Genomic DNA, 22,453 nt, shown 5'->3' on the forward strand with positions numbered 1-22,453 from the left:
ACTGATTTTTGTTTTACTTCTGCAATGACAATTAAAAAAAAAGAGATGCAAAGTAAGTGTACCAACTAGCTGTGCAAATCAGGTTATGCACAATTTTAGTTGTTCAGCAATTTGGTTAAGAACTTACAGAGTAAGCTCTCATTGGTCCCACAGTGGAAACAGAGGTCCTGAGAAAAATATCTAAAATGAAACAGCATCATATAGAAAGCAACCAAATTAATGAATAGAAAACATTTTATCTTTATGGTAATTTTATTGTATTTTTCTAAAATATTGACAAGTGAAACATACAAGGGGTTTTCTTCAGAAAGGATATTGCCTCCCAAGATTTGCAGGCATTTGATGTCAGATTTTATGAAAGCTAGGACAAACCTTTTTGGCTTTCCAATAGTCATTCATAAGCTCCCTTAGCTCTTAAACACAATATTTGTCCACTAAACGCACACTGCCTCCTATGCTTTCCTGGTCCTTTGTGCCACTCCCAATTTAAACCTACAACTAAGTCCTATAAAATCCATTTGCTATTCTAATGTTCCCTGGTTCTTTCCACCACTCAGTCATTCTTACTGTCTCCAAGCTGCATTGGCAAATGAACATCTTTGCTAACCATTTAATACTTTTTTTTTCTTTCAGCAAGTGAATGAGGTGGGAGGGGAAGAGATGGGAGAAAGAGAAAGTCTGTGGATCAAGAGAATCCAGAGATGAAAGGGGAAATGGTGGAAATAACATGCCAACTCAAACACTTTAAATATTTTACTTGATTTGCCCCTTTTCCCCTCCCCCAAATTATGTGGGTAACTCATGAAGCAGATAATAGTCATCATCCTCTGTATTACAAACTAATACATAACTATCATTCCAAACACTTTTTTGTATTGATGAAATGGCTTATACATCCATAATTGTTATGATAATGATTCACCACAAATAAAGGATAACATCAATCCTGTGAGGTGTTTCCATTCCAGACTGAATTTTTTTCTTATTCCATGTAGTGTGGCAATGTCTTCTTGGGAACCAATGGATTGGCTGAGTGACTGGAATGGGAGTAGATTTAATGGGGCTCCCTTTGGGGGACTATGTTAGAAGATCATTGGTGCCACCAGGTAGGCTCAATGGAGAGAAACAAGATGTAAAGGGATAAAAAGCCACATTTGTACATGTGCATTCAATTCTTTGTTAGGTTGATATGAATGTAGTCTGCCCTATATGGCTACAGAAGACCTCAACTTACCTAAATTCAAAAACAAATCTAACCAGTGAATATCATATATGGAATTAAAATATTTCATAAAGTTTTCTTTTTACTATTAAGAAGCCTACTTTGTAGCCAGTGGTGGCAGGTAAGCAGGCAAATATAGTCAGCCATGGATTCTTTTCCTAAGATATGGTACTTTATTCATTCTGTATCCTAAAAAACACTTTTTTAAAATATATAACTGCATGTCCAACTACTTTGAGTGCTCCACCTTCCAGTGCAGTCAAAGGCCAGTCAAGTACCCTAAGTACTTTGGAGGTATCCTCTTCTGTACAGCTCTTTTGTAAGCAATGCAAGTGCATAACCACTACTCTAATATAGTGCTCAAAAGATTAATTTAAAATTTTATATTGTCTTTCCCTTTTACAACAATACAACTGAAGGTAATTGCTAGATGCATCATAATCTTTTAATCTTGTAAAACTTGGCATCAAGTCTCTACAGGAGGATGCATGGTCAAACAGCGTTGCCACTGCCGCTGCTACTGAACAACTGGCAAAAAAGAAAAATATATATTTAAAGCTAGAATTTATTGCTCCAGATTTGACTCGCAGAACCACACTGTTGTGTACAAACTGGTAATCTCCATAGATGCTCAGACGTGATTGTCTCCTTGTGTCTAAACACACAAAATACAAGCTGCTATCTGTACAGTTTACAGTACTGAAACACATATATTTGGAAAATGAAGTATAGATATGTACTTTGCAAAGATACATGATTTTACAGCAGGGGTTTACCCAAACTTATTATTCTTTTTTTTTACAGCCACTTTAAAAATAGACAACAACTTCACTAGTATATCTAAGTTACATCAAAGAAAGAAAGAATCAGTGTACTGACTGGCCAATTCCCCAAGCTCCCAGATTTTTTTTTTCATGTTTGTGGTTTGTTTGTTTGTTTTTTGAGGAAACCCTTATACATAAAATGAAAATAGTATCTGAGTATTTTCTTCAGTGGTGGACTAAGCAGTTTCTTAAAACAAGACTTTAGTTTGCCATTCACTTCCGACTGCCTTGAAAATAAGATACACTACACCTTTAAAAGAACCATCGGAATGCTTCAGCGCTGGGAACAGGTGTTCTCTATAAAAAAAAGCAAGAAAACAAGTTAAGCTTTCCTTCTATGGCAATACAAAATGAGATTTTTTTTTCTTTACACTTCAGCCATATTTTTTTTAGTTAGTGAGATACAACATTTAATTATAAAAATGCCATCTTAGGACATTTAAAAAAATCAGAATGGTGACTTTCTCCTACTTTATTGAACAAGATAGGCTTGAATATATTAACATTGGTGTAAAAAATTCTAGTAAATGCCTAAAAAATTATATCAAGTAGTATTCAGGGAAAGGATGAGAGAGGTAATGACCCTGCATATGTGACTTTGGTCAGGAGTACTGAGCAGCCAGTGGCAGATTATTGCCTGTGTTCTGTAATGGCTTACAGGAAAATTGTACCATATTAATGAAAGGATCATCTTGCTTCAGGTACGACAAAGACAATGAAGAAATAATTCTATCATTTGCCAAACCTGTGTTGTTTAGCCTTCTACACTGGCTTGTTTCACTACTTATATTTTATTATAGTTTAAAAGACTAAGTCAGCTTTGGACCTCATTTCAGAATCAATGAGATAAATGAGAATCCTATGCATAAGTATTGCATGTTTAGTTGCCTATGGAAACATCTGAAAGATTACCTACATTTTTATTAGACTTGACCCAAAAATATTCTCACTCAAAAAAAAAAAAGAACTGACATATTTAGCAAATAAGACAAAACTGATGGGCAGAACATTTCAACGAAATCATGTTGACAGGGGAATGTTAGTTCTAAAATAGTTCCAAAATATATTTCTGTTTAGATACATTGAATGCATATTTTATTCAGGTAGAGTTTACTTTCAGAACCTAGTGCAGCAAAATTTTCATTTTGAGGAATCTCTTTTGGGGTGCAATGATAACGAATAGTTCATTGCTTTTGAAAACATCTTTTTTTCAATCAAGTTATAATACTATAAGCTACTGAGAGCTAAAATATATCAGTATTCTAGAGAGGATCTGCATTTTTAAGACCTTTGTAAACATAAGGGAGGCAACACTGAGTGGCAAATAGAGATTTAGTCCTGAAGCAAGAAAGATCTCGGTTCAGGTTCCACTTCTGACACACTGATCAGGTGACTCTTTCTAAGGGGGTTGCTCTAGTCATTCCTCTTAAACTATGCAAAACAAATAAAGTGGTGACCCAAATTGGCAGGGAGAAATTTCTGGCTTGGGTGATCCCTAGATCAAGAAAATCCTGGGGTTAGTCACTATCCTTTTGTCTGCAGAAAAATACACAGAAACTGTTATATCTCAAAAATTAGAAAAAAAAAACTGAAGTCATTCATTGATACCGAAGGGAATGAACCATCCTTTCACACTATTTTAAGAAAAGACAACAAATATTTTCCAAAAGACTACTAAAGCATGCACCAAAAATATTCACCTACTAGAGGAAGATTCCTAAATGTTTCGTACGTATTCCAGCAACTTTGTAAAGTGCTGGTTGTGGTGCAAGTGTAAGGGTTCTGAACTCCATTCACATTGTTCACATGCAGCAAAGGCGGTTTCTAAACACCAAAGGTAAAGAAAAAAAAAAGGGTATTGAAGGAATAGACTTAATCCTCATTGTCAAAGTATTTAATTTAATGTACATAAAAAGGGGCCTAGAAGAAGAGGAGATTCTCTTGTTAAATAATTGTCAATTATTCCCTGAGTAGCATCATGGATTAAATTGAATTGGTTATATCACCAGGATTTGAATACATTCTTTCTCATTCCCCATGCTCTGAAAATATTGAGTTTAATAAATCCTGCAAAATTAACTTACAATTATCATGAGTTCCTATCTTTAATAAACATAATCCAAAATATAGAATTTTCATTTTATACCTTAACATTCAAAAACAATATATCACTATAATCCTCTTTATAATCCTTACCCTGTTTTATGTGGGGTGTGTATATGTGTGCACATGTGCACTCCAGTATGTGGTTAAGAGACAGTAGTAAAGGGCAGATAAACAAGGGGCCTACCTTGGGCTTGGGGTGATCTGGGTGAAAGTCCTGTCTCTAATAATACCCACTAATTTATGGACAAGTCACTTCACTTCTCAATGGCTGGGAGCTCTCAAAGTTACTGATGAGAGATGATTGTGTCATCTGCATTGGTAGAGAGAGTTTCCACACCGGGATTTCCCTATAAGTAGTATTTTACATGTAATTCTATGCTACACATACATATGTGTATGTTTTATAGAAGAAAATGAAATAAAAATAATTCTTCCTCCAAGCCCAAACTGAAGAAAGTTGACCTCATTCATTTGTTTACCAGTCTTGTGTAGGTTATAAGATGGTTTCTACTTGTAAATGACATCTAGAAGTGTGTATATTTCATAAGAAAAATGTCAAAGGAATTAGATACTGAAACAGTATCTTATGACTGTGAATATATAAATCACATAAAAGCTCATCTCAATAGAATGATTAATTATAATTTTAGTTTCTTATTAGATATATGCATTCCCTATTCAAAATATATTTTTAATAACTGGAATTCAGTTGGCTTTTATTTATTTTCTTGCAATTTTAGGCTGAATTAATTTTGTTCAGATTTACTCATATCAGTTGGAAATGGAGGTACAGTGCCTGATTAAAAGGACAATCAGACCTCTAAATGCATAAAATAATAGTTTTCAAGGGCAAAGATGCTAATTTAAAAATCTCTTCCTCTAAAAGACACAACCAACTCTTCTTTTAACTAACATAGCAAAAAATAAATCATCTTTAATATATTATGTGGAGGATAAATCACTGGATGCCTTCAAATTATCAACCTATGATTTTGTGTGCCTTCTGGATAATTTTTAAACCCTGAAGCACCCCCCCCAAAATTTCATCCTTCCCATCAAATGTGCATTGACCTCCCATACTGAACACTGAATTCCTTCTCCTTCACATGTCTATTTTTGTCTGCCACTCTGCATTTTGCCATGTTCGAAGAATGCAGAAAGAAAAAAATATATAGCTTTCTCCTTAAGCTGAAATTCCCCTGAAAGCAACAAAAAATGGAATTGGAAAGGAAAGGAAAGACAGACTATGTATTAGTTTTTTTTAAGCCCACTATCCAATATTTGTCCAGCCTGGACCTATTTCTGTAAACCTAGTGTGTGTGAACCAGTGCATTTTTTTTTCATTGCTAACATGTAGTGTCCTATTGGATGGTTCAGATAATATCAGGCATAATTTGCTGAAATACATTCTCTACTTTTGCCATCACAATAAATAAAGTCATCTTCATTTAAAGAAATGCCTTGTGAACCAGTTCAATGACTGAGGGACTTAAGTGCACTGACCATCTCTCTACCTTCTGGTGATATAAATCCAAGAGTCCCAGATGGGGAATCGAACTTTTGATGAGATTACACTGAGTTTCTGGATCTCAGTTATGCTTGCAGTGAATCATTATCCTGAGTGACAGGCAAGCCAGATTCCCCTGGAAGTTGAGGGGGGCAGGGGAGGTAAAGAATAGAATTGGAGTTGATCAGCATTGTTTAAGAAAGCCTTCAATGTTGATGCAGGTGCAAATACTGACAAACAGTTACCTTGTCCCCACAAGGCATGTTGAGAAACCTGAAACCCTAGTTTTTCCTAACAGGTAATATTAAAAAGTATTCTAGAGATCTTAGCCCAATATAAACCTTATATGAAATGACCTTCCCTCTTAAAAACCATCTTCTTTTTTTCTTTGTTGGCTAACTTTAACAGGTTGTTAAAACTATGTTAAGTTCATATCTGTTTATCCTCCCTCTTCCTACAAATCTCTGCCCATACCATTCCCCTCAACTATCATGGGTTATCAGACCTCTGTCAGAAAACTATCTTTTCCTCTGTATCTCCTTAATCATCAAGGAACACCTAACTGAATTACTTAAAATAAAAAAAAAAAACAACCTTTTAAAAAGTGTCATTTTCATAGTCAACAACTAAGACTCAACTTGATTTTTTTGTTTATGCCTGCAAAATGGTCACAAGAAACATAATTTGTTTTCTCATATAGGTAGCCCTTGAAATTCTTTTATTGGTTTAATTGGTTGTATATGTAGACAAGTATCACTGTAAAACATCATGTCTCCTGGTGGGGGCGGCGTGTAGGGATGGAGAAAAATACGGCTAAAGCTAGTTTCCTGAGGACTAGACAATGTAGTAGTTGTAAAGATAGAGATAAAGATAGGACCATACATAGATAAAGGTAATTCTGCTACAATACTCTTCTTAAAATTTAGGCATTTCCTTCAATTACGAATCAATCTGTTATCATATCACAATAAACTCCAAGTAAATATCATTTCTAAGGATCCAGAGACCTACAATTTTATGGTAGTGTGATATACTGGAAAAGACATGTGGTTTGGATGGGGCAGCTATGTGGTGCAATGAATAGAGCACTGGCTCTAAAGTCAGGGGGACCTGAGTTCAAATCCAGACCGAGACACTTAATATACTTACTATCTGTGTGACCTTGGGCAAGTTACTTAACCCCAGTTGCCTTGGCTTCCCCTCTTCAAAAGAAAAAAAAATGGATTTTGAGTCAAAAGAAACTAGGTACATATCTTGCCTCTGTTACCTTGGGAAAGCATCAGTTTTGCCATCAGTAAAACAATGGTGCTGTACTATTTGGCCTTTAAGGTAACATCTAGGTTTAAATCCATGATCCAACAATAAACCCAGTTCTATGACCTAGAATATTTAACAAAAGGGACCTATGTCCTAGTCAAGGGAATTGACTTGCCTGACTCTAGCTGTGTGACCTTGCCCAAATTAGGCACTCAGAGCCTTAGAATTGTGTGATCCTTTCGGTGTGTTGTGAGTAAAGTGATTTATAAAGCTAAAAAGCATTAGAGAAATATATCACTATTATTATTCACATTATTACTGTCAAAGGTCACCCAGCCAATTAGTAGCACAGAATTACTTTGATAGGAACTAAACTACCCCACTGGGTAAACACGATTGCACTAAAAATTTATATGAATAAATGTTAGCTATAAGTAAAATAAGCACAACCTATTGTCCTTTATCTTTGATAATAATATAACTGGTACTTATACATCACTTTAAGGTTAGTATAGCATTCTGTAACAAGATTATCTAAGCCGATGCTCAATGAAATAATCTGAGGCTTTCCCATTTTACAGATGAGGGAAATTCTGTTAAGAGAATTTGTGCCCCACCCATAGACACATAGCTAGGATAAGGGGCAAGATTTGAACCAAGATTTCTAGTAACTCCAGGTAGAGCCCTCTTCCCAAAACACTGGACAGCAGGTATTTATACATTCCACATGCTTTGTGCTTATATACCTGTCTTCCTACAAAAGACAATGGAGCTTTCATATGCCTAGACTTAATATACTCCAATCCTAACGAATACTGAAATATCTTTACTAAAAATCATGCAGAGCCATATAAGTTTACTTATAAGCAAGGAAAGTAATCAAACACCTACATTTTGTCTATATCCAATTGCTTCTGGGCACAATGTAAAAACTGAGGCACAAATCTACTATGAATATTTAATGCTAAAACATTTTGTACTATGAAACCCATTGAGTTTTAGGCAAATCCAAAGAAAGAAAACAGGAGAATATGTATACTTATTCAAAATGTTCTACTGTAAACTACATAACTGCAAAAAACAATTAAAAGAAAAAAAGTTCTGCTCCTCAATAGAATATAAACTCATTGAGAGCAGGTGATGTTTTCTTTTCTTTCTTTTTTTTTTTGTATCGCCAGTGCTTTGCCCTTAGAAAGTGTTTTTGTTCATTTAATGGAGTCTGCTGATACCTACAGCAAAATCATCATAAAATATGGAAACACATCCACATGAAGATGTAGAGAAAACTTGTCCTCAGATGCATGATAAGCCTATAATAAAGTCAGCTATAAGTAAACCTGCCAAATAGGCTAGTGATACCCAAACTAACAATATGAGGGTATTCTACTCTGTTAAGCATTAGCACAGGGCAACTAGGTTGTGCAATGAATAGAGCACTGGCCCCGGGGTCAGGAGAACCTGAGTTCAAATCCAGCCTCAGACATTTGATACACTTACTAGCTGTGTGACCTTGGGCAAGTCACTTAGTCCCCAGTGCCTTGCCTTCCCTCCTCCAAAAAAAGAGTTAGCAGACCTTAACTTGCACATTCAATATATGAATTTGCAAAGATATAAGTAAATATGAAAGTACTCTGTTGTGACTTTTAAAGTTACATCTAAATCCCTTTTGTGTTTTCTTTCTATAATTTATCTATCTCTAATATATGTTCATATATGTTAGATACATTTGTCTCATAATATCTTTGGTTTGCACATACATTTTTGGGCATTAAAATGTTTAAATAAGATATAACTGTCACTCTAGTTAGAAAAGAAAATGAAAATCTCTTACTTGGAGTAAAGTCTAAATTTCTGGAAATGGAAACTAAAGAAAACAAATAAATAATAATACTTAATACTTGTTCATAAGCAATACTCCAAATTTCCAGGTTCTGGGTGACTCATACTCTCACCTGATTAAGGAGAGAAAACCACAAGTAAGAGATTTTACTTTATAGACAGTCATTATATATTATTGCTGCTGCTACTACTGATGCCATCATATTCCCTTGGCTCCACCCTTATCATACCTCTGTTACTTTGTGAAGTAGTAGTTGGGAGTTGGGGAGGAAGCCCACTTGCTTTCAGAAAAGTGTAGATGATTTTTGTTATTTTATTATGCGATAAATATACTAAACCAAGGAAAGTCAATATAACAGTGATGTAAACAGGGGAAGCAGATAAAAAGTGGAGGAGGAGATGAGGATATGAGATCAACCACCTCAAATCGCACATGCTCAATTCTCATGCTGGTAAAGAGGCATGAAAGTTCACTTTGAACAAATGGAAACTACTTTTCTCTAGAAATTTTTAACTGATTTTATTTAGATTCTTTTTTTGGCGGGGGAGAGGGATTTTCAGTTATCTTCCATTAAATATTGTCAAAAGAATCCTTGAAAAACATATGAATTATAATCAAGCAAGTAAAAGTTTTTTTTATGACATTATAAACATTCCAGCTAATAATAAAAACTTCTTGAGTCTATGCAAATAAATTACAATTTGCTGGTATATGCACATGTGTGTGCATGTGCGTATGTGTGTATGTATGTGTGTGTGATTTATACCCATATTGGAAAAAGGAGCAATGTTTTTTTTTTAAGAGAGAATAAATACCTAAATTTTTTTTAATAAGGTTTCCTAGAATTGTTTAACTACACCTAGTAATGACAGTATGAAACAATCATTTTTTCTTAAATTGAAATAAACTTTTCTGTCATAAGTAAGCTGAGATAAAATAATAGTTAAAACCCAATATCATCTTGTCAAGGGTGGCTATAATATTTACATTTGTTTATTACTTTTATTTCTATGTCCTTCATTTGTCTGGTTCAATAATTCTGTCTCTTCTCAAAGCCATTACAGTAATTCCTGTTGAGAGTAGCAATAGTACTTGGTGAGGACAGAGCTAATCAGCTCCTGAAAAGTGACTGATTTTCTATCCTTGTAAGGAATTCTTTTTCTTTTTTTAATTTGGGGTGGTAGGTTTGAAAACTGCTAGTGAACTTTCCTCATTCGTTTTTATTTATTTTTATTTTTAATGGAGAGAGGAGAAAACATCCACATTTGATGAATTGTAAAGGCACTTAGTGATAAGGGAAAAGGCTAACCTGGACAGTAGGTCAATGATAGAACAATTTGTGAATCAAATTTAGACAAAAATAATATGGTTAACCTAAGCAAGGGAGTAAATCAATATTCTTTCACTAGAGAGTGAATGTGCTATAGTGGACTTGCTTCAGACAACTACTTCAAGTTCTGCCTCTGACTCCTACTGACTTTGTGACTGTGGGTAAGTGACTTGCCCTTTCTTTGCATTTAGCAACTCTCTGAGGCTCAAAGTTGCAAAAAACATACCACCCTGAATTCTTAGAAGTAGCAATCTAACCAGGATGTATTAATAGTAATAAAATCATGGGTACAATTCCAACCCCCAAGTACTACATACAATAACATCTAGCAAAAATTGTCATGTCTTACTTGGTACAGTGAAAAGAGTCCCGATCTAGGAAAGACTTAGGAGTCCTGGGTTTGAATCCAGATTGTGCTACTAGTTAGCTTTCATTAAACCTTTCTGAGCCTCTGTTAATTCTTCTGTAACAGAAAAATCATACCACTACACAGAAATGTTGTGAGGAAAAGTACTTGGGAGCCTTAAAACACTCCATAGTTTAAATTGTCATTAAATATAACTTTACAAACAGCCACCAAGCAGAATTTAGTTGTGAATGTTTCTTATTGCTTTGGGACATTGCTAAGAAAGATATAACCTTAAGAAGCCAAAACAATTGTTTTTCTATTTATCACCAAGTAGAATTAAGAAAGAATTCATTCTAATCAATTATCTAATTGGAAACCACTATTAATATAAGATATTATATGAAAGCTAGAGTTCTGAGTAGTCTATACAGCTTTTAAAGTATATTTTTCCCAATTACAATTCAAGCCCTCATATCTTGTTTTTTTTTCCATTTAAGCTCCTTGAGAACAAGGGTTATTTTGACCTTTCTTTGTATCCCTAAAGTTCAGCACAATTCCTGGCATATAATAGGTGCTTGATAAATGCTTGTTGATTTGAGCATAATTGTCATATCATCATAACTGATATTTAACATTTTAAAATTTCAAAATTCTTTAACTATGTAGCCTACTTTAATAGCAATGCTATGAGTTAGGTATATATTTTTTACAGATAAGGAAACCAAGGCTCAGAGAGATTGAGTGACTTGTCCGTGACTAGTGCACTTTAAGCACTGTATCATGCTGACTTTCAATTTGAAAGAATCCTATTATTTTTCCAAACTATCTCCACTAACACAAGGGGCAGAAAAACTAACCTAGTTTTGTGACAATTACAGCTACTTACTTAGCCCCTCTGCCTCTGTTAGGCTATAGCTATAAGAATAATTCTTATAAAATTAATAGAACATTATCTTTCTACTTGAGATTATTCTTATGTTGATGAACCCCTAATCATTCAAGAAAAAACATAGGCTGTTATATGTTACTAATACAATCTCTCCTTTATAATAAGATATCTTTGGTGAGTCCAAGTCTTCAAGACCTTATCTATAGGAATGCTTTAAAAAAAAATCACCTACCTTTCCAAAATGTTCATATGTACTGGTACTGAGAAAACAAAATGAAATTCGTGATTTTGTTATATCAATAGCCATATACACGTCACTGGAACTTTCTTTTTTTTCTTTTTTTCATAAAATCAGAGGAGGTGCCTTTGAAATCATCTAGTCCTATCCCCAATTTAAAGTTTTAAAAACTAAGACCCAGAGAGGAGAAGGGACTTAGCCAAGGTCACACAAGTAGAGAGTGACCATCAGGATTTTAATTTAAATCTTTTTCCCCCAGTATGTAGGACAGATTGGCTAACATTATAAAAAGAGTTCATCACAGGCTTTCCCTAGTAGAACTTTTGTTTATTTGTGTTCCTACATTTCTCTTGGCTAATTAAATTTTTTCCTAGGGTTTCTAAAATACTGGCAATCAGATTACCTCTAACAAAAGACACATTATCATTGCCTTGGAATGGAATTTTTCCCCTGTAATGCCAAGCATCAATCTTTTCCATACAACTTTGTTTTAATCCTGAGAATCAACTTTCTTATAAAAGCAGCATGTTCATTTTTCCATTCTATCTATCTATCTATCTATCTATCTATCTATCTATCTATCTATCTATCTACCCATCTGTCTATCTATTCACACACATATGTACATGCATGCATACACAAATAATATGTATATATATATAAATAGACACATATATGCACATACATATATACATAAATATTTACAAGAAAGCCCATAAATATTGAATATAACTATTTTTTTCAAGGTTATCAGCAATGAACACCAAAGCTTCCCATGAGTCCCATGAAATGTCAACCATATCTTGTCATTTCTAATTTGGACCAGATTCAAGATGGTGACCTTGAGACAACATGTGCTAACACATTTCTTTCTATATTTCCTTAGAAACCATGACAACTCCAGCTTATTCTTTCTTTCTTTAATTCCTTATTTCTGATTCCATTAAACCCAATGCTATCACATGCTCCACAGTGCATACCTCTACGTAACTCTACTCTTCTCTCTCTCTCTCTCTCTCTCTCTCTCTCTCTCTCTCTCTCTCTCTCTCTCTCTCTCTCTCTCTCTCTCTCTCTCTCTCTCTCTTTATCACTGTCTCTCTTTTCTCTCTATATCTGTCTGTCTCTGTCTACCTCTCTTTGCATGTCTGTCCGTCTCCCTCTCTGTGTGTGTCTGTATCTGTCTATCTGTCCCTGTTTCTGTCTGTCTCTGTCTCTATCTCTGTCTCTCTGTCTGTCTGTCTCTCTTTCTCTGTCTCTCTCTCCCTGCCTCGATCCCTCTTTCCATATTTTCAATGGATTGTTACTTTCAAAACACTTCACTCTCCTTCCACATCATATATTACATAGATCAAAACAATTCAGTTTTCCTTCCCAGATACCAAAACAAACCTATGCAATGAATATAGCAAATAATTAGAGGACTTTTTGAACACAAGTGAAAAATGCCCAAGTCTCTGATTGTTTGAATGAATGAATTTTAGAAATTCCTTCTCCCCCGGGGATGGAGGGATACATACAGGCTGGAAAGACTGAAGTGTCATGAAGGAGGAACATTAGGTATGTAAAACAGTAATCTTTGGTTCAAATATACTACAACCCCATCTCTTATTAAAGTGGTTCTAAAACATCCACCTTACTGAATTTCAGATGGACATAGCAACTTGGCCTTGAAATAAGTATATACAGTACTTTACTGTTTTAACTTAGTTTCATTCCCTCCCTTTTATATTTCTAAAGAACATTTCAAAAATCAGAAATTGAAGATATGGCCACCTCCTCTGATTTTTCTCTCCACCCCCACACACACATTCTATCTCTTACCCTTACTTCCATCTCCATCAAAACCATCACTGACCTCATTTAACCCATAAATGAGAGCATTTCCCCAAGGAATTTCCCATTTCCCAACCCAGTTATCCTGTTCTTTCCTCAAACATCAGATTCATCACCACTATCAATCACAATTTTGTCACAATGAAATTTAAATCATCCTCAAATATTTTAAAATATTCATTTCAACTCTCCTTACCTCAGTATAGCTTTCAAGACAAGACATCTTGACTTCAATCTAGCTTGTATCAGCATTGTGAAATAGAATGCTAACCTTCTTTTTCTTAGCACAGTACCTGGCACATAGTAACTACTTAAGAAATACTTGGTAATTCCACTGTTTTCAGCCCTCCTGCAATACAGGTGCTTCTTTTAAAAACGGTAATAATTAAACCATTCCTAGCCTAGAAATATATCTCTGTACATAGACACATAGGAATATATATGTGCTTGTATATCTCCTTTTTTCATATACTTGTTGCTGTGAAGTTTTTGCCACCATTGATCATTCATCTTTTCTGAGTCTTTGAGTAAGTACTTCAGAAATGTTTTTTTTTTACTAGTTCATCCCACTTCTTTGATCCTTTGCTTCTGTAGGGATTTTTTTTTGCATCTACCTAGCCCTGTCTAAAACATAAGTTTTAATATAGATGATCCCCAAATCAGAAACTTTTGCCAATCTTGGATTTACTGATACCTAGTTACGCTTTAACAGCTTCCTATCAAATGATTCAGAAGCCTGGACAAATGTCACCATCATAGCCCTAACTACTATCAAAGAGCAGTGAGGAAGATATTCAGGCTCACATCATAGCTAGGCTGTGCAAGTTCATGCATGAGAAGATGGGGGAGGAGGGAAAGGAGAAAGAGGAAGAGGGAGAGGGAATTTGCCAACAAACTATGCTTCCCAAAGCCCTGGCCTCAATTACTTTGTATTTACTTTGCATACAAAGTCTTTTCACTTCTATTCATATACTATTTTCTCCAAAACAGTGTAAATTCCTAGAAAGAAAGTGCTTTTTTCGTTTTTATCTTAAAATCCGCAATACCTAGCAAAGTGCTTGGATCATAGTAGGCATTCAGTTAAAAAATGATGAATTTAAAAGAATGTGTGTATATTTGCACTCACCTCCGTAATGCCTCACTCTAGCTTCCCAAACAATATATCTATATCTATATGCATATATATATATATATATTAATTGCAAACTTGCACCATACTTTCCTTATCTTTTCTACTATTTCTAAAAATTTCAAAAATAAGTATAAATTCACTTCCTCCCTGGACAGCATTTCTTCTATATCCCCTGAATTCATGCTTTCTCACCTCTTTTAAATTTGTCCTTAATCAGCATTCAAAATATTATTTCACTCATTATCACCACAGTTATATCATATATTTATTACACAGAATATTCTCTAGCACCTCTCAAAAGATCCAAAATCAACTCCGAACTACTTTCTTATATTTTAAGAACTTTCCAAGGTCTTTCTTCTTTACCTCTCAAACTTTATGTCCTCCCTCATTCTATGGCCTTGCTATTCTAATCACATTTTAGTTTTGTTTGTTTGTTTTTATAAAAAATAACACAATCTATCTTTCCATAATTCATTTAAGACAGACTTCATCTATCTAGAACACTTTCCTCTCATAATATCTAACCTGTTTCTTTTCAAAAACTTTTCCTTAAAATATTTTAATTCTTATTACACATACCTTAAGCTGTTTCTGTGTACATAATACAGAGATGGAAGAGAAAGTTTTGCAGATTATTGAAGAAATGATAAGAAAAAAAATTAATGCACTTATTCAATAATTTAAAAAATAGAGACAGATATTATCTGGATTGACTGTCCTCATTGATTGAATTAAGATAATAGTTGCATGTCTCCACTATGACTTACTAGTATGGAAGAACACAAATTATAATTTAACTTGTTCCAAATGAACCAACATCACACCTTGACTAGTAAGCCTTGATTATCTGAGGTCATGAGTTTAATTGTTAGCATAGTTTCCTGAATTTTGATGGTATGGACCTAACAATACATTCCAAAATATGTCATAATCTTATTAAGAAAACTGAGGTTTTGAGATTTTGTTTCCAGTGTTTTGTGATATAAGTATGAATGGGCTTTAATATAAGCAAAAAGAAATATATATATATATATACATATATATATATATATTTAATTTGGATTTTTAAAAGAAAGATTTGGTGATCATGCTGCTTTCCTTTGCATGTTGCACAAAAGATAAAAGTTGTTAAATATTGAAAAATAAAGAAATTTGAAAACTGCAAAAATGCAGTAAGCTTAATGCATACCTGACTACAGATTTTTATAGTGTTAAAATAAATTAAGAGGAAGCCTAGGAGTTCCACAGAGGAGAAAATATTTCCCATAATGTTTGAGAGTAGAAGTTAACAAGCCTGCTGGGATCTTTTTAGCCCCTGCAGAGCTAAGGCTTCAACATTATTAAATGGCTGTCGCATCTGAAGTATGGTGCACATAACTCAATAAACAACAGAAAACATATGATGCTGAAAAGGGGGAGGCTTTAGATTACCCTGCAGAATAATTCAATTTCAGGACAGGTGTTTGCATGTGATGGAACAAGATATGACTGAAGAATTTAAAAAAAAATACTGTCTGAAAAAAAAAAAAGATGCTGCAGCCTGAGTTCCCAGTATAATGTCAAGTGAAACCAACTATTTCAAGGTAATATTCCTAGACTAGGAAAATTTTAATGTGGTGAAAGGGACAAAAGCATAAATAAATAAAATACTCAAAAATGTTTATTTTTAGCAAAAGAATGTTGGTATTTGGGGGGATAAACAACAGTGTCCAAATCTACTTTATTTATCTAGTTTATAGTCTAGTCCTATGTCAGAGGTTATCCTAATTCCAAACAAGTGAATAGATATTTTGCTATTTTAGAAATTTGAAAACATGACTCATAGGTTTCTATCACATATTTTTTTAAAAAGTGTTTTTGTTTTCAGCCAAGGAAAACTATGAAATATGGCTAGCAGTAGAATGGGAAGACTAAACTTAAAAGAATAGTATGGATTTTTCAGTGGTTATCTTTATACACATATCTGAATGTCTCAAAATCATACTTACTATAAAGATCATAGCTGTACACATATTTATTTTCTCCAAGAAATTAAGTTGGATTCCTACCCACTCAATAACACAAATTCTCAGAGGCCTCTTCCATAAGGGCAACATATAGTAAATAGGGTAAACATTTTGGGGGGTATTTGAATATTGTACCTTGCCCATATAGATCATTTAAGGTGACCACTCAGAAGGATCCATCACCACACTACATTCAAATTGGTTCGTTGTTATTTAAAAAAAGAAAGCTTCCATATTCAATAGGCAACTAACCCTCCCCCCAAAAAAACAATAGAAAATACATTCTTAGTATAATAATAACTAGTCAGGGTAGAGTTTTTCTATGACTGAATGTTATCCTTTATGCACACTTTTCAGTTATTTTACAGTTAATTTAAATATTCAATGACATTTTTAAACCAGATGATTTACAAACTATTCACACTTTGCTAATCTCTATGCCTGCCTATCACAATGTTCTTAATTATGTTGGTAATTAATTCATTCAGGAACATGAAAAACAAAAAAAAAATTGGGAGGAGGGGGGGAAGAATAGCAAAACTTAAATATTCTATTTACTGCTGTTTTAAAATAGTCAAAATGTAAACTTCTGGCATCATACTATTAAGTTTTCTCTCCTTTTTTTAAAATCTAAAGTACTACATAATTTCAACCCGATTAATTCCACATGTTATTTTTGTTAAGCTGCTTGATATGTGAGCTTTTTTAGTATATTTTGCAAACATTTAATTGTTTATATTACCATTGCTGACTGACTTTTTAAAAATTCCCTGACATTTAAAATGATCTTATTTTGTATGCATTCTCAATTTAGGAAGTATTAAAAATCTTAGTTTTTTTTTTAATCTTATAATATTTTACATGGTATCCCAAAAGTCTTAGTGAAGTTTTAAGTCTTAATAGTTGCACTAAGAAGTCTGAGACACCCTGTAATGTATTTGAATCTTACAAGAACCTGCCTGTCAGTGCTTCCTTTTAGAATTAATTAAATATGTTCTGTTAAAAATTTTATTTTTTTAAATAAAACCTAAATATGTGATTGTGGTCTGACACACTTCTCCTTTAACATCCAATTTAGAAGCACATTCTCAGATGAAGACTTTAGAACGTGAAACACTAAAATATTGACCTGTAACATGGTTCACTTTAAAACACAAACTATTTCTAATTGATGTAAAAAAAAACTTAAAAGGGAAAAAAACAAACATGTGAAAAGTTATTTAACCACAGAGATGTTACATTTCTGTGACCATACCTTGAGAAGTTTGTGGTTTTCATCAATATAAATTGTATCTTAATTTGTGACTACAAGAGAGTTGGCTCAGACCTAGGAGCCTACTAGGTCTTTAACAAATTTTGTGGACTATTTTGTTGCTGCTTTTGGAACTTTATAAAATATTTGCTGAAGACAGCAAAAATCAAAGTAAACAAACAAAACCCTCTAAAACTCAGAAATATTTTATGACTTTAATTGACAGGGCCCGAGGCCCTGAGATGCTGGCCCTTTCTTGAGAAGATAGCATTGTCTTCAAGCTTGGCAGGGAGCTCAGAAAATGATTAGGACAGTCCTTGTTCCTGATTTTTCCATTTCTCCTTAACATGTTCATTACAACCAGTCTTTCTATCCCCTTTCAACATTCTAGTTCTTCCTACAAGTTAATGACATTGTGGTATGTAACTTTCAGCAAGGAAAGCAAAGGGGGGGGGGCAGTGAAATCTCTAGAGGAGCTACTTACTAATGTAGTTCCATAAATCAACTAATGAGATAGAAACCAGATCTGTGTGGTCTCTAATGCTATCCCACAGAGATCAATCATGTCACCTGCACAATGTTTAGGGACCTAGGGGTAGGGGTTGCCCATGGGATAGCTTGATTCCTTGGGCCATATAAGATGGGACCATGTCTAAATGGTTACATCTTAGTATTAGAAATATGATGACTGAATATAAAAACTATTTTTATATTCATAAAGTATTATTTAAAAAAAACTATGATAAACCAATTAAAATAAGTTCCTCTCCATAAATCAATAATAATTGAAAAATATCCAAGATCTTAATATTGTCCAGCTAGGCTACAAGTTTTAGAAACATGATACCTAATAGGAGGGGAATACAGAATTGTCCCTACTTTGAATAAAGCCTACATTTGGTAAACTACTTATTAATTAAATAAACAGTATGTATGCAAATATGTAGTGAATGGTACCATAGGAAATTATTTTATTATTTTATATACATTATACATAGAAAATCATAATTTTATTAAAAGAATTTCTAGCATATTGGTAGGCTTTTAAGGTGAACCTAATAAGGAAAATCATGGAAAAGATGAAAGAAATTTTAAAAGGGCAGGAATCTGAAAGAATTAATGTGAATCAGTCTTAAGTTGCATTTACTAACCTTGGAATCTGATTATTCCTTTAGTACACCAGGACAAGAATAAGTGAACAAGAAAGAAGTAATTGAAGGAATGAAGAGCTAGAGATTCATCCAATGGTATAGCCCACCCTATTTGTCCTTTACCAAGTTTGATCTGGATGCTTACTTTCACTCTTATTGTGAAACCAATCATTGCTGATGCTAAACTTAAGCCAAGCAGTCCCAGCAAAAGTTCATAATGGAGTTTGACATCTCTACTCTTAGTGAATGTCTAACCAATCTAGAAGGCACCACCTAAGAAGATGATGAAATATGGGGACCATGATACAAACCCAAAAGGCCACAAAGTTCAGCAGGGTGACTTTGCACCCACCTACAACTATTGTTGTTGCTTTGGTTCAGTCATGTAAACCCTGTCACTCTAACATGTTTCCAGTTGGCTTCTTTACAACCCTAATAATGTTGCTACACATATGCTATCTGCTTTAGGCAATCATGTTGTCATCCCTTAGTTGTTTTTTTTTCTTTAAAAAACTGACCTAAATTGAAACCAAGCCAATTGAAGAAACTTTTCCTCTCCTACTAAATAACATCCCTTTAAAGATATGATCTATGGTCCATCAGATATTCTCCAAGTAGATGTGATTTCAATCAATAGAACATCTTTAGATAGCTCTAGAAGCTAGAAAATCTGTCTTGAAACCATGGTCAAGGAGAAAAGAAGGAAGCAAAAGGTTATAAAACACACACATGGCTAACAAAACGATGGTTTCTACTAGCCACAGTGATTAAATAATTTTAACATCGGGTATAATGTGCCTGAACAATTTTAAATGCTAATGGAACATCTCAATCAGATTCAAGAAATTAAAAAAAAAATATTCTCAGATGTAAATATCTGTCCAGAAACAAGTTTGTAATAAAACTCAGGTAATACATAAGTCAGGTTTCCCAGAGTACTGTGCTTATGAAATAAACCAGAGAGTTGTCACTGTCTCCCCATCTACTATGTACCCTGTCTTGCAACAGTGTGTTATAGCTTCTGTCCAATTCATTTTCCAGGCTCACTGGCATCACCCAAAGTCTGTAATGCTAATGGCTAACACCACAGGAAGAGGGCAGAGGAGGGAGTCACGTACCACGTGCTCCTTATTAGTTGTAGAACAACAGGAAATTTCAGCAATAGCATTTTTAATTGCCTATATAGCCCTTTAAAACTCAGTAAAAGTGAGCTCAAGTGATAATTGACTAAAATCAAAAGTCAAGACAATGGACAAAATGCTATTTTACCACCTGAGATCTAAAGGAAATGGCATTTAGTGAGCTAAAACTTCCTGGGACATACATTCTTGGGGGGGGGAGAGAAAATTATTTGATGAATCATAATGTCAATAACCATGGAATTTTAGAAAACAAGCATTCTTAAGTTCACGATTCCTATCTATTTTTTTCAATTGTTTATCTTATTGTTATTTCAGAAACTACAAAGATGCTTTTTCCTCTTTTGTTTTATTTTTTAATCCCACCTGCAATACTTCCTGGAGAGAACTCCTCTAAAATTGTGATCATTTAAAAAAGAATATAATAATTGATCACCGATGCCAATTTGCAATTGTACATCTCTCATCTAGTTTTAGAATTCACGTCAATGATAAAGCAAGCACCTGCAGCTTTATAAGCATCATGCAGATGTACTTCTAACCAGGAGCATTGTCATTTCAATAACATGATTGAATGATTACTTGCTTGTCTTCCTTTGCTAAAAATACCACCATTTTACTTATGGTTTTGTGCCCCCACCCCCAGTTTGTTTTCTTCAGCACATCACCTGAAATTCCTCCAAATATCTCTTCTTTTATGTTTAACAAATTTGAAAATCTCACTTTACAGCTCTGTAGTATTCTGTACATCATCCATTTAGAGCACATACAGGCAGAAGACATTATATTAGAGATCAGATATGTATTAATCAAACCTGTGCCTAGCCAATTTAGTAGAATTTTAATGCGCCACAAAATTGGTTACTTTGTCAAAAGCAGCGCCCAAAGGAAACATGTGTATATTTTGCCAAACATCCGTTTTTGAAACTATACCCAGCCTTTATTTCTGAATAAAATTACCTTCAGCTGCCCTAAAATTAACTAATGTATCACTTTGCTCTGAGCTGCTTCCCATTAAAAATGCAGGTGTTCAGCTATCTCTGTACTTTTGTCTGTTTCTTAAGAAAACACCAGCTATATGTATATAATTTAAAGTACCGAATAAACCAGAGAGGGATTTAGGACATGCTAGGGAAAATAAGTATTATGTTTGTGTGTATATTTGTATATATGCATACATAAATGTGTGTGTGTATATATATATACACACACACACCAGGGAGAATCTTCATTTGCATCCAGGTATTTCTTCATCTCTTGCTATATTATTTTTCACATCAACACATGCCTATGTGCATAAAAATGTTTGTGTTACCATACAGAAACGGTGAAATAGGTCACCCGTGTGTCACTCTGAGTCTACATATAAATGTATAGGATGTGATGAGTTCAATTGTGTGCAGAGATTGGGGGTTGGGAGGAAAGACCAAAATGATGGGGGGAAGGGCTTTAACCCACCAGGGTAAAATTGTAACCATAACGAATGTGAAACTTCTGAGTTTGAGACCAATTACACTTCCCCCCAAGAGACAAAAAGAGGGGGGCCTCCCCCTGTAGAGGGTGGTTCCATCTGAGGTGCAGGTCGAGGCAAAGAGGGAGACGCTGCGTCCTCCTCCATTCATCTACGGGATTTTACAACCTGAATGAAGCTTCAGAAAAGGGATAATGCATCTTGAAGTTAGACAAGAAGCCCTGAAGGGGTGAGGGGAGGGGGGTGAGAAGGGACGGGGGGAGGCTGGGAAACAAGAAATCATCTCCTCTGACCTCTAGTGAAGTGCCAGGTTTTTTCTTTAGCTCTTCACATTTCCTAAATTTGCAGATCTGGTGTCCCGTTTTGCGATTCCTGCAGCTGCTGCACACTCCACAGTTGATAAGCCGCTTGCAGGGCACACAGACCCCACACCTTTTCCTCTTCTTCTTGGCCGGGTTGGCTCCGCCAGCTCCTCCAGAGGAGGAGGACGAGGAGGAGGAGTGATTCTGCGGGCAGTCTGCCAGATTGGCAATTTGAAACGCACTGTCTGTGACGGCTGCTGAGGCTGCTGCGGGGGAGTGAAGGGCTGTCATGACGATGACCCCTGGAGGTAATGAGATGCCCCCTAAAGCCGGGATAGCGGAAAAAGTCCCCACGCGTTCAGGGAGATTCATTATCTCTGCTTCAGCAGCGCCGCATTTGAGCTTGTTCATGCATTCCCCCGCCAAAGGTCTGCAGTGTTCAGGGGATAAGGTGGAGAGGAAATTAGTATTTGCCATTTGCAACGACGGCTCTGGCGGGCAGCCAGCTTTGCCCAGCCTCTGGGAGTCGTTTCGATGGTGCATGCTGGTCCTGCTGCTGCCGCCGCTGCCCGGGTGGATGGAGGAGGAGGAGGAGGAGGAGG

At 34.9% G+C, this 22,453-nt stretch overlaps 1 protein-coding gene across 1 annotated transcript in view; it reads right to left on the bottom strand.

The window, feature by feature from the left end:
• Positions 1-236: 236 nt before the first annotated feature.
• The window catches only part of CXXC4 (CXXC finger protein 4), a 23,192-nt gene continuing 975 nt past the window's right edge, over positions 237-22,453 (bottom strand). Inside the window, exons 2-3 of the mRNA XM_069094672.1 lie at positions 21,843-22,453; positions 237-2,343 (exon numbers count right to left, since the gene is read on the bottom strand). The exon at positions 21,843-22,453 is cut by the window's right edge and continues 5 nt beyond it. Coding sequence (XP_068950773.1) covers positions 2,299-2,343; positions 21,843-22,453 — 656 coding nt within the window. The 3' untranslated portion in view covers positions 237-2,298. The remainder of the gene's footprint in view (positions 2,344-21,842) is intronic.

This window comes from Petaurus breviceps, unplaced genomic scaffold (genome assembly GCF_028583685.1).
Source record: "Petaurus breviceps papuanus isolate PSGF00001 unplaced genomic scaffold, PetGlider_PUasm1.0 126, whole genome shotgun sequence".
Classification (NCBI taxonomy): Eukaryota; Metazoa; Chordata; class Mammalia; order Diprotodontia; family Petauridae; genus Petaurus; species Petaurus breviceps.